The sequence below is a fragment of the Herpailurus yagouaroundi genome, unplaced genomic scaffold (assembly GCF_014898765.1).
Source record: "Herpailurus yagouaroundi ecotype Mexico unplaced genomic scaffold, PumYag 100, whole genome shotgun sequence".
Lineage (NCBI taxonomy): Eukaryota > Metazoa > Chordata > Mammalia > Carnivora > Felidae > Herpailurus > Herpailurus yagouaroundi.
Window position 1 is genome coordinate 27,353,479 of NW_024412391.1, and position 14,239 is coordinate 27,367,717.

Here is a 14,239-nt window from a genome sequence, read left to right on the forward strand (position 1 = left end):
ATCTTTGTCTTGATCTTGAAATACTTCAAAAGTGTAATTTTTTCACCTTATGTTTTTGTTATCTTTTCCCCACAAGCAGAAGATCTACCTAAAAAATGTGATGGAACAGATGAGCATTCTACATCTGAAAAAATTTCCCCATGTTATAGTTATGTAAAGAACTGTTTTTATTTTATGTCCTTGCAATATCCCACAGATAGTCCTTGAAGGGCTAAATAGCCCTTGGAAGCTATTTAAGTTAGGGTCATAGCAAAGCCACTGAATTGCTCTCTAAAATGACTAAGACCACCATCACATGGATGTCCTTCGCAAAAAAAAAAAATTTTACAAATTAATAACCCCTAAAACAATCCTCAAGTTCAAATGCATAATTTAATATAAGTATACCAATAATGAAAACTGAATACATTCAGCAAAGGATGAAATTTCCTTTTTAAAAGCAAGATTTGTCCCCCACTTACTCATTTATCTCTAAGGCTTCATGAGCTGCAGAAATCCTAGCTTGGGGGTTTCTCTCTCTCCAGGCTTTCTGCATTACTGTTTTACAAAAAGAGGAAAAAAGCATGTCCATCAACACACATAATTAGAAGACTCACCACAGGACAATAGTTAAATTAATAGCTTTCAGCTTGAATACAAGAGGATATTTCACTTACTAAGGAGGTGAGCCCAAATCTCCAAAATCACACAAATACACTCTAATGTGCTATTCCATTCTCCTTCCTTCGATGATAGCAAACCTTTCTTGTGCTCTTAATACTACAGGTCTAAATCTTATAGATTAACCCATGGTCTATAATCTTAGAGGTTTAATCTTGATTAAGATTTCTTTTTTTTTACTGAAGTATTAGTTGACACGCAATGTTACAGTAGTTTCAAGTGGATAACAACAATTTGCCAAGTCTACACGTTATGCTATGCTCACCGCACTGGTTAAGGTCCCTTAATCAAGAAAGGAAAAGACATTCTAAAAGAGATTTAATATTTCTTTTGTTCATTAATGTCATTTGTCGTTAAGAAACATATTTTACACATTTTTATATGAGATTGTTACTAATCTCTTCCTTCTACTTAGGCACAACATAAGTTCTATTGTTCATTTTCCCAAACACTATAGGCTCTGGGTATTAGGACTCTGTAAAACCGTATGAAGAATTATGAGTTGGATCAGAAAAAAAAGTGGTTTGGTCTTTTGCTTAATATGTGTATCTGTTCCCAAAGTTTGCTGCAAACACAGTTTCTAGATACCAGAGCAGTTTGTGTATATACTGTGCAAAGCTCAATGCCTGGTCTATTTATTGGACTATGATATTCTACCACGATAAACAGTACCTTTTTAAAAAGAACAACAATCTCCATACTTGTTTTATCAATATGTATCTTTGAAGTTAGCTTTTCAGGTGCATGTACACATTCCTCTTTTTAAAGATTTTTTTTTCACCTATTTAAGTTTGGCAATATAAAAAATGTCAGTAGGATTATTTAGATCTCAAACCAAGTGAAATGCATGCCAAACAAAGCCCTTTCCAGGTTGATAAACAAATATGGATTCTAATAGCTAAGGCCATGACCCCATTCACTGCTAGTGAACCTATAAATAGGCATACAAATCACTACAATATATTCATTTATCATTTGGATTCACTAAATCTTAATTTCTAACTACAATATCATCGAAGAGACATGACCCTTCATTCTACCTCAATCAAGGATTTAATTAGCTTCGTATCAGATTTATGGGCACTGAAGAGAGCATTTAGGGATGAGCACTGGGTGTTGCATGGAAACCAATCTGACAACAAATTATATTTAATATTTAAAAAATAAAAAAAGAAATATGTAAATCCAATGTTACTATATATTTTTTAAATAGTATTTTAAATCATAACAAGAAGACTCATTTCTACATTGATACTTCATCATGATAAATCCTTTAATTAAGTACCAGAATTCTGGGTTCTGCCAGCCAATCTCCAATTTAATAATTTATTCACTGGCGGGGGGGTGTAGAGCAGATATTCTAAAAGCAATAACCTTAGTACTTAAATCAAAAGCCCTCCCACTCAGCAACTATCTAAAGGAGTGTCCATACTTGCATCTGCAGGACGCAGGTGGTCTGAGTCACAAGTAAAGAACGTCTGGTGGTCCTGGGCAGAGAGATTCATGTCATAGTAAGTCAGAGGCTCTCGTCCTGTCACCCAAGTGTACCTGGTAAAGGGGAAATAGATGGTCAGACACTTGGAAAGCAAGACCTACAAAATATTAAGCTGCATAGGAAACTGAATATAAAACATTAACTGGGTACAAAACAGTTTTGCCAATGAATGAAAAAAAGTTTTTTTAATCATCCTGTTCTCCCTTTAGGAGGTCTATCAGCAGGAAACAAGTAAACATTTTCCCCTATATTTTTCTCTAAAAATTTTACTAGCACTAGCTAATGAAAACTTTCCCTCATTACTCTTATGAATAGGCATTTCCCAAAAGCCATGAAAATTCTGATATGCCTAATTACTTTGCAAAATTAAATTCCAACAAAATTTCTATGACATCTTTATAACCATGCTCTAGGTAAGCTTCAAAATATTTTGATTGTATAATGCATAATGAAAATAATAAGTGTAATAGAAAATTTCTAAAAACTACACATTTTTGTACATCATCCCAATTCTAATCCCCAAATAACTATAAAACAGAAAAATCAAAACATTTGAGGATTGTATCAAAAAATAGAAGCACTACACAGACTGTTACAATGACCCCTAAATGAACCAGCAAAAACATTTGCTGCTGTCTTTACTCTCTGAACTAGACCCATTTGTTTCCCAAGCTGTCAAAACACTTACCGATTATATTCAGCGCCCCTAAATAAATTCAGTGGATTTCGCCATACTTTGCATTCTGCAACAAAGAGAAATATGAAAATGTTACACAGAGTCCAGCCACACTACAAGCTAATTAATTCAGCAAAACACCCTTCCTGGCCATTTGATAAGATAATTTTATTCTCCATCCTCTACATGGGAAGTAACGTGGAAAAACTCTGAGTGGTTGATCAGGAAACAAAGCTCAGGAACCAGGACTTTGGAAAAGTTCTCCCTAATCTCTCTGGGCCAAAGTTTCCTCATTTGCTAAATCAAGGTATATGCCAACATCAGCTAGTTCATAACTTTAATAGTCATTTCACAAGGTCTACACAGATTCTATAAATTTACTTCTGAAATTACAGGTACAAGGTATACTTTTAAGCTAAACTTAAGCTCTAGAGTATAATATGGAGTTATTTAATTAGGGTCTATGTTAATACTGATTTTGTGACAAAGCACCAGATTACTTTTTACACTGCCATAAAACAGAGATAAGAAAACGAATAAAGTTATTATTTTAGAGAGAAATGCTATGAAAATAAATTGTTTTAAAGCAATAACACTGTTTACTTATACAGATACATGGATTAATCATTATAGTAATATTAGAATTCTAGCATATACTAATAGATTATACATCTTTCTTCCACAAAAACCACAGAAATTTAGAACCACAGGACTTGGTTCAATCATTAGTTTTTAAGACTGTCTTATAAGTGTGTGACTAATAAGCTATAATTCTTTTTAAACAGCCTATGATTAAGACTTTCTACTGATTCAGAATACTACATTTCTTTGAGTGAATAATGTTTTATTAGAAAATAAAATAAGTTAAGAGTACTTAAAACATCTCTGTGTGCGTAATCGGCCAAAAAACACACCCAAAGACATGGACACACAAAAGTGAGCAATTATTGCAGAAATCAAAAGAGCATTAAAGGGTGATTCATTAAGATTCTATCCTCATGCCTGTTATATGCAACATCCATCCTTCCACACCCACTCACTCATCCATCTATCCATCCATCCATCCAATGAGCATTGAGCACTCAATGGGAAAAACAAACAAGTAAACCATCTATTACAATACAGCATGAAAATGAAGAAGATAAAACACTATAGCAACACTGTGTCTAATCTCAATATATTTTTGTTAAAATAGTGAATGAAGGGTGTACACATAACAGGAAGATATGTTTTTATTTAAAGAAGATAAATATATCTTTAAATTAGGGCTGGAGCCCGCCTAAAATTTGCACAATGTTTATAAACTATAGCCCTAAATTTTCTGACACTTAGCTTAACTCACCATTTAGGAAATGATCTTTGTTCAACTAATTCAGCATCTTTGAATTTTGTTCCTGAGAAACTGAAATTCTGTAGCTGTCACTTCATATGGCACTAACTAGAAAATTATGCTTTTCTTAAATAATTACTTTTCTTACAGATGTAAAGACCCTGGGAGGGGTCACTAATGAACTCCAGATTATGGCTCAAATCACAGAATCACACGGGTGAGCCAAACAACCATGATACGATCTCTGCCCTTAAGGCTATTTTAACTTTTAGGTCCTCATCACTCCCACCCTTTCCTCAAAGGATGTCTTTCAAGATCCAAAGCGGTCCAATTAAAGCTTCATGAATATTGCAAGGTTTGTATTTAGCATATAACAAACATGTACACAGATAGTACAGAGGTTGCCCATGGTGACATTTTTTGCAATAAAACAGGAACATTTGGGGAGATGCCTCTCCCCCACTGAATTTCATCTGAAATATTAGTAAAAAGGTTACGGGCAAATAATTGTTCTCCACTGAATACATTATTATACTGGCATTGTTCAAATACTCATTTGAAAAATTTTAAACCAAAATACCTTCAGTTAAAATTTCAACACTATTATATATTGGATACAAATGAAATTATTTCTAAATAAAATTAACTGCAAAGAGACATGGTGTATGTACCTAAAGTATTTTTGAGCAAAACTAAAGATGCAATCTTCGTTTAGGAAGTGCCACAATATAGCCAGCAGGGGGTGCTACAAACATTTTGAAATGTTTTTATGGATTCTATTCCAGAACTGAACTTCTTAAAGGGTCACTGTTGACATTAAGTGTCATACATACGGTCTATTGCTTCTTCAAGTATCCCTGAAACTTAGAAATGAGGATCTAAGTAACTAACAGATGTAAAATATTTCGAGAAAAAATATGTGATACAGAACTACCTAAGAAATGTCTTCATTAGTTATATCCTTCATTAGCTATGTCTCCTTCAAATTGGTGCAAAACAGGTATAATTTTTTAAAGAAATATGCGATCTAGAGGTCAAATATGAACCATGTCAAAGTTTTACCTGGAATTAGGTCATAGCTATGTTAATTTCTTCTTCGCTACTCTGTTTCATAATCTTATCACTACTACAAAAACTCTCTCAGCCTAGAATCACTATAGAGCACATACCCCATAAATATCAGACTGCTTGATGGTTTCGTGATACCGACAAAAGCTGCAAATGCCAACTGTATTAGAATGTGAAGATTTAAGTCAAGAGTTAAACTCAGATATCCAGAGGATAAAGGTTTTTCCACATGAGGTCCTGTTTCTTATCTTATTCATGTCTTTGGGAAATAAATTCTTTATTTAAATCAGAATTAAAATTTTACCTCCAAAAGGAATGTTGCATTCTCCATTAATATCAACAATTTCAGTGCCCTTTAGAAGCCCTAGAAGTTGACAGAGACCCCATCAAGGACTTGCTGATATTACTAGCTCAATTAAAAATATGCCCCAGTACAATAAACCTACTCCCTATGGTTCCATCTGTAGCAGTACAGAAGAGTCTCTATCCACAAATGCAGACAGAAATGTTCCGACCTCAGCATGCATGCAAGAATGCAGTTCAGGAGGAAGAGAAGCAATATATATTGGAATAGTACTTGTTTAATTCCCAAGTCTGCACAATAGATTCCCCCCCCCCCCCTTTGTGATAATGGGATGGTTATGTAAGTTTTTATGTGGGAGACAAAGAACACAGAAAGTAATGCTTACTGCCATCAAGGACTTCTAAAATCAAGCTGCAATCTTTTCTTCAGTCTTCCTTCTCACAATTCCCTACTAAAACTTTCCATCTCAGTGATCGTTATTTCATGCCTTTTGTACTCAGTTATCCCTGTAGAGTGCTCACCCCATCACTCAAAGGACTGTGTGGTTTAAACATAAATAGAATGGCTATGATGCACTAGTCCCTTTGCCAGGTCCTTGGTTACAGAACAAGAGGAGCTTATGGCCTTGGGAGAAAAATAAAAAGGGCATACAGCTGAAGAAGCTCTACAGAAACAACAATGTACTGACAGAATCACAGACTTTCCCTTTGTCACAGTCCTCAAAGAAAAAGAGAACTTAATTCTCAGAAAAACCAAGAGGCTCTGAAGTCATGGGGCTTTTATTCACATAGAAGAAAATATTACTCTACATCCAACTTATTTAACTCTGAAAATCTTTATTTTCTAAAAGTTAAAAAAAAAAATATAGAATCCCCACTCCCAGGGCCTTCAAATATATAAATTAATTCATAGCCTAGGAAAATTTATTATACTAAAAACTTACCACCTCTTCCCAGAATCTAAAATCTAATGATGGTAATATTATTATTATAAACAGTAGCAACAACAACTTCTGTCATAGCTATAAGCTTGATTTTCATTGAGCCTTTCTCTAAGAGGTTTTAAAGCTCAAGTCATCTATATTCCTTACAATTGTTAGCGGTGTGTAGTAGGCCCTTTTTACAGAAGAGTAAAGCATAGAAAAGCTATATAATTTCCCCATGGCTCACAGCAAATTAGATTAAGGGCCGGTGTCCAGACTGTACAACAACCACCCACTACATGCAACAGACTTGTTACCCTGCAACATCATATTTCAAAAATCCTATGACTTCATCAATTAAATTTTCCACTAGCAAAACAGTTTTGAAAACTCCTCTGGGGAAATGTTAAGCACTTTTTAGCAATACTTTTAAACATTTTAGTTTCCAAAGTACAACAGAAAAAGGCTCTAGATAAAGTTTAATCAGATGTATTATGGCAATCAAGATTAATCCCAAGCTGATATATGATTCTGCCATGTATTTATTAGCTTCTATGTCTCAGAAATGAATACCCAGTTTTCTACATCACACAGGCTAATCTTAATCCTTAACAGTAACAATAGCCATTTGCTTAAGTAATTAAGCTTTATTTTCATAAGTTTTAAAATAATTATTTTGAAAAAATTAATATAAAGGCACAAAGTAACATGTAGGTAGCTTTCAACTCAACAAATATGTTATTGTCTCTAATTCTATGGAATCAGAAATGGTATAAATAATGATGAGTTTCAAGGCCATTTTTATTGATCTGCTCTATTCAAGATAGTGTACTATTTTCTTCAAGTATTGCTAAAATGGTTAAATCTTTATTGTATCTTCATACATTTCTCATTGATCATTTTTGACTTAAGCCAATCAACTTGACCAAATAATGTGGAAATTGTGAAATAAATTTATTAAATAAATGTTCACCACAGACTAAAACTGTTTTAGGCATTTTCACCATTCAAATAGAGATCAAATCTATACTACAACACAAATTTGAGTGGCAAAAGATTTTAAAAGATATAATAAGTGTTGGCTAAGAGAATCATTTTCAACACCTGCATAGACATGGCAAGGACAAACTGAGTTTTCTCTAATTGAGACGACTAAAGAGCAATGCCAAAGGTCCTGGATGTGGCAACTTGCGATTTTGCCAGGGATATATTTGAAACGCAAGCACTGAAAGGCCTGGGCATAAAAGTGAGTCACTGAGCTAAGGAGTAAACCTCACTGAACCCACAGCCATATCTCCAGAGACTGAGCCATCTTCCCCATCATATTCATAGATGGGGAATTCATCATTCATATTCAGTTCATCTGGAGGACACTGACAGATGGCTGTCCTCTGACTTGTTATTTCTACATGACCTCATTGACTCCTCAAACTACTTTGTGAAGTAGATACTGTTGTTATTCCCACATATGCAAATTAAGATACCAAGGAAGGTTAAGTAACTTGCCCAAGGTCACACACTGTAAGTGATGGAGCTGAGATGAGGGCCACATCTGTCTGACCCCAGAGCCTGAGCTCTCAACCATCAGCAATCCTGCCACTGAGATTTTTCTAAGTAAATCTGGCTAATGTCACTTCTGAAATCATGTCATGTACCACAGTACAGGTTTTTAATGAATTTATTTATTTTAATGCTTCAGTAATTACATTAGTATTGACTTTATAGACCTCACAGAGGATCTAGACTGAACTTTTTAGCTAAGTGCTTGAGACTTTGGACTGTGAAGTGAGACCACCTAGGTTGCCAGCCCTGTGACCTTGGGCAGATGACTTAACTTGCCTGTATGTCAGCTTCTTCAACCATAAAATGGAGATAATAATAGTATCTGCTTCACAGGGCTATAGTGAGGATTGAATGAGATAATAATGTAAAGTGGAAAGTAGGTACTAAGAGTGGAGGTATTATTATTAGAATTATATGGCTTTCTATAAGGAGAATTATTTGCTCTGGTGTTATGAAAATTTGAAGATCTATGAAGGTCTCAGGATATCTTTGCACTCTACCTGAGTTTCTTCATCTCCATTGTTTTTCTTTAATTTATTACCTGGATTTAATCATTGCTTGAACTGCCTCTAGCAATGTAATGAATTTTAATTTAGAATTCCAAGTAAAATCTTATAAAAAGTTTTACATAAAAGATACATATATGACACATACATATTATGTACATATATAAGATATATATTAAGATTAAATGAGATTAAAATGAAATGATTTTAGACAGGAAGGCAAGCAACTATAACCAGAGTTTGTCTAAAGATACAGCTCTGTGCAAGAGGATACTAAAGCCCCTCAGAGAATTTAAACTTGACTTTGGCAAGGATACTTCTCATGTGATGAAGCACCTTGAATTTTTCTAAATATCTTGAAGGTGAATGCTGCAAACCTTTGTCTTTATGGCACCGTACTCAAGAACAGGGCAAATTATCAAACAGATGTTCCCATGAACCTAAATTCAAAGTGTTACCAGTCCCTGAGAACCTACACCCCTTAAGACAGGGAGAAGTTAGCCACACTTTTAGTCCTTACCTATCATCAGATCATAAGCTGAGTTGAATTAAGAAATGGCAGTGAGAAACATAGTGATGTGGGAAATACATCAGCAGGGTTTATCAAGAAAAATGGCAGGTTAGCTCCCAAATAAAGAGAAATAAGTGAAATATTCATAAATGTTAACCTAAGCCAAACAACCTAAAATTTGGCTACATTAAGAAGTTATATAATTAACTACATTTTTTCTCTGACCCACAGATAAAGATAACTACAAATTTTAAAAGAGTATGCACTCAGGCCACTTTGTACAGATACAAAGTTAAATAAGATATAAATAGCCTGCCCTGTAACAATCATAACCCTCTCACCCTCTCCCCCCCACCTCTCCCACTCCAAACCATTCTTAAGTAGGCCAGGTCTTTCAGCTTTTAACCAAAACAAACGATTCTTTAAGAAAAGAGCTATGAGTCTTAATATACACTATGTATATTACATACACTATGTATGTATGTATGTATGTACGTATACACAGTGTATAATATACACTATGGGTCTTAATATAGACCAATGTTTATCACTGGTATTTTCAGTTTATTTTTAGCTTTTACAATGATTTTTCTCAAATAAGCAATTAAACTGCCTTTGCCAATATCCATGGGACTTTGTCAGCCATGTTGTATTTCTTGTAAGATTCAGCAAAGAGTTGTCTTGTCATGATCCAATAAAATCAAAAGATTCACCTATTCATTATTAAGGCAACAGCCATTTTGTTATTATTAAGGGATAGGATTTCTAAACAAATTCCTTATTTTAAGAAAATGTATTATTGATTACCCTCTGTTTTGGACTTTCTTTTTCCTTTACTTAGTTGAAACAAGACTATGAAATAGAAAGTGACTAAGAGTAGAGATAAACACAGACAATGTACTTTAATAATATTGTTCTTATCCAAAAATAAAAATCACCAGAGGAAAAGAGAATTGGAAAATAGCATCAGTCCCACTATATCTGATACTTCCATACCAGCATGCATGTTTGTTGAGCTGAGTTAGCCAAATTTTAGCTAAAATGTCAAGAAGTGGGCAGACAGAGCCCAAATATACTTAGGCAAGGTAATTTCCACTTTTCTAAATGTAACTATTTAAACATTGTTATGAGATCAGATCATAAATGCTGTATCTATTATAGAGGAAATGAATAGAAATATTGCATGCATGGTAGATATTCAACAAATACTACTGGAATTGAATTAAAAATAGTCAAAAACTCAATCTTAGCCATGTAAAAACACAGTACAAATAAAACTGAGAATTTCCATGATTTAAAAAAAAATGTTTTTTAATGTTTATTTATTTTTGAGACAGAGAGAGAGGCAGAGTGTGAGTGGGGAGGGACAGAGAGACATGGAGACATAGAATTCAAAGCAAGCTCCAGGCTGAGCTGTCAGCAGAGAGCCTGACATGGGGCTCGAACTCACGACCTGTGAGATCATGACCTGAGGTGAAGTCGGATACTTAACCGACTGAGCCATTCAGGCGCCCCATCATGATTATTATTTTTCAATATGTTTTTATAAAGGGCTTAGGTGCTTCCTCTAAAAACTGCTATGAAAGCACTAAGAATACCATCAAGACTTATATAATACATAAGGCTTACTTCAAGGCATCCACAGAGAGACAGCAAAATAATAGTGACAATAAGAAGAGTGTAAACTCTAAGAAATGATGCCAAGAAACTTAAATTGGGGAGAGAGAGAATTTTAACGAAAATAAAAATGTATTCACAATGAAGAATGGCTTCAAACGAGGCTGCTTTCCACTTCCAATCTGTTAATTTGCTACGTTTTGTACCATTCCAAGATTATAGTAACTCTAATCAGACCAGAGCACATTTAATCTGTTGGGTTCTCACGGCAGATGCAAAGTGACGGCAGTTATCCACAACTGTTGATGTGATGATGACTAAGTGACCAAGACCCTCCATTACAATAATGCACCACACTTGTTACAGTGGTGGTTACCATTTCACTTGGCTCAGCTCTCTTTCTGTTTCTTTCACAAAGTAGGTACGTTGACAAAGTCCCAGACAATTTTGCTACCTGAGTGGTGCCATCTCTCACACATGTACCCTTTAGGATGAAATCAACGTGTACCTGGTGGTGCCCACTGCCACTCACAGCTGGCTGGCAAAGGGTCTATTGAAAGGGCACTGGATCAACACCAGAAATAAAATATATGTGCAATGTTCCTTGATGATTATCACCTGGCTAGACAGGTGGACTGAGTTATGAAATGTGGACTGAGTTACTCTAGGAGAATGAAAAAAAAAAAAAAAAGATCTAATCTAGTTCTTTAATTTCTTCCTCTTCATCCTTCAAGTATCAGAACCGGTGCGCTCCCCTTCAAAAAGCAAACTTCTTCTCCAAGTTTTGGTCAGGAACCCCTCTTTTTTTCTCCACAGCATTGTATGCTCCCCTCATGTAATCAGAGCACTTACCACTGTGTCTCCTTCAGTAGACAAGAGTTCCATGAAGGCAAGAACTTTGGCTTTTTAAAAAATCACTAATACTCATCAGAACCTATACAAGGCCAGGTTCATATTAGGGACTTAGGAAATGTTTACTAAGCTAATAAAGAGACCAAGCTAGGAAATCCTATTCTTCCTTCTTCTTTTATGAATGGAGAAATTACAGGCCTTGATTGTACTGATTTGTTCATTCACTGAGTTTCAGTGATGGAGCAGACACTGTGCAAAGTGCTAAAAAATCTGCAATAAAGCAGTAAGCTAAAACATTACAGTGCAATTTGATAAATTTTGCTAAAGATAAAAATATTAAAGTCAGTGAAGGTGGAGAGATATTGTACAACCCATCAGAGAAGGCTTCCCAGGAGGTAACACTGGAGCTGGGTTACAAAAGTCAGGCAAACACGTGAGAGGGGGAGATAGACTTTCAGGGAAAGAGTCATGAGAAAACATGGCATGTTCAAGAAATGAAAAGGAGGGGAACCTAGGTGGCTCAACTGGTTAAGGGTCGGACTCTTGATAACGGCTTGGGTCACGATCTCATGGTTGTGAGATCAAGCCCCATGTTAAACCCCATGTCGGGCTCCGTGCTCAGAGTGGGGAGTCTGCTTGGGATTCTCTCTCTCCATCTCTCTCTCTCCTTCCCCTGTTCATGATCTCTCTCTGTCTCTTTCAAAATAAATAAATTAATTAAAAAAAAAAAAAAAGAAAGAAAGAAAATGAGAGGGACAGGATTGTGACTGAAGCCAGTGCTGGCAAGATAGGTTGAAAGCAGCTTATGCTATTTATGCTATGCTAAGGAATCTGGAATCTGGGCTTTCTCTTCAGTATAATGGGAACTGAGGAAGCTTTTTAAGTAAAGGAGTGATGTGATCACATCTAGGTAGGCATAAGCTGCAATTAGCATGGAACAGAATGGACACATTCAGTAAGGGTTGAGAAACTAGGGACAAGGAGGCTGGAGACCCAGGCTGGGAACACTGACCTAAATGAATGATCCTTAGCTAAATCAAATTGGAGAAAAGGTAAAGCTAAACAAAATAAATATTTCCTTTCCCTGTGATGCTTATATTCTACTTCTCTGGTAGATGCTGTCAACTCCTTGGGAAAATAAACTGCATTTTTCTCTAGAGTCTCATATTTAAATAACAGCATTATACTGTCTTATAGTCATAATAATTTAGTAAAAATAAGCAAATAATGTTCAAACTGAAGGACTTTCCATACCTGAGACACTTTGCCTGTTGGAATCTGAGTCCCCATTACTGGAGTTAGAATTGTTGGAGGAGTTGTTGTCAACCCCTCCCAGGAGGGGGCGCAAGTGGCTTACTGACACTTGTTCAATGAATGATGTTCCATACTTGCGAAAATACCACCATTCAAATATCTAGAATAGAAAAATAATAAATGTGATTATGGTTCTTGTTACTGTCCATGATTTCTGAACACATATTTGCTGTATTTACAAATTACATCCACCTTAAATACTTAATTTTTTATTCCAAGAATTTTGCTTAATTTATTCTAAACATTAAAGTTTAATAAAATTAAAACACCAATTACATTTTAAATTCTCAATGTAGTTTTCTCCACTTAATAATGGCTTTCAAGGAAAATCTATAACTACAATCATGGATAAAAGAACACAGTTAAGAGCTGCTCAATATTATTTTCCTCCAAATTTACAGAATATTCTAATAACAAAATCATCATAGCTAAAGACAACTCCAGAAATGTATACAAATAAGCAAGTTTTAGAAATACGGTTTATGAAATATTCCAATTCTTGGCACCTTACATTCTGATAAAGCCATACCTGCAAAAAATTTTGATAGCAAAACTTTATTTGTATTTTAAAAATAAGCATTTCCTTAGAGAAATGCTGGTTTTACAGAAGGAATGAAAGGCGTCCCACTTCTTGTATGGGTGGTACTCAATTACTGAGATACTCTGCAATGTCCCCTTGCTAAGAAGTGCTTTACAAGCACAAGCATCTGTTGAACACTATTAATGTTTCCTAGTTCACCAGCTTACCAATTATTACGTACCATGAATTGCAAAGGAGAAAAGAAATAATTTTCATTAATAAAAGGAAAGAAGCAATAACACTCATATGACTAGGCTGCAATCAGGACTTATAAGCACTGGGAAAGCAAGTGACACCCCCCAAGCCTGCTTCCCTGCCCCTTGGTCCCTCCAGTGAACACTCCCACCATGATTCAAAGCTGCTCTCTCCCACATCTTTTCCTCTCCTCCCTGTCTGATTTGGGATTTGTGCCTTAAGCAGCCACAAATCATCACACAGAAGAAATTTAAGAATCAGCTATATCCAGAGTCTCACAGGGTTAACTATACCATATTCTTATAATGCAGAATGTGGAACTAACATAGAATTAATCACCTTTATCCTTACTTATTTCATAAGAACAAGATTTTGTTATCGACTCTGGAATGGGCTTTGGGCTATTATTTAAAAATCAGTGTTGTCTTTCATTTGCTCTACTAAACACACACACACACACACGCGCGCGCGCACACACACACACACACACACACACTCTCTCTCTTTTAAGGCAGAAAAAATACCTACGAATTATCAGAAGGAGCTATCAGTCAAATCAAATGTTTCCAATTCTAGAACATGAGTTTAATTTAATTCCAAAAAGTTACCCATCTGACTATGTGAATTTTCACATGTGAAGACATTC

The 14,239-nt window shown here is 35.2% G+C and overlaps 1 protein-coding gene across 6 annotated transcripts in view; it reads right to left on the minus strand.

The window, feature by feature from the left end:
* The window catches only part of ST7 (suppression of tumorigenicity 7), a 201,380-nt gene that overhangs the window by 95,876 nt on the left and 91,265 nt on the right, over positions 1 to 14,239 (minus strand). For all 6 annotated transcript variants that reach the window (XR_005789230.1, XM_040472167.1, XM_040472169.1 and 3 more), the window contains exons 3-6: positions 12,759 to 12,918; positions 2,844 to 2,898; positions 2,093 to 2,208; positions 462 to 537 (exon numbers count right to left, since the gene is read on the minus strand). Coding sequence is in view for 5 of the 6 variants with exons in the window: in XM_040472167.1 (XP_040328101.1) it covers positions 462 to 537; positions 2,093 to 2,208; positions 2,844 to 2,898; positions 12,759 to 12,918 (407 nt within the window). In the remaining variant the exon portion in view is untranslated. The remainder of the gene's footprint in view (positions 1 to 461; positions 538 to 2,092; positions 2,209 to 2,843; positions 2,899 to 12,758; positions 12,919 to 14,239) is intronic.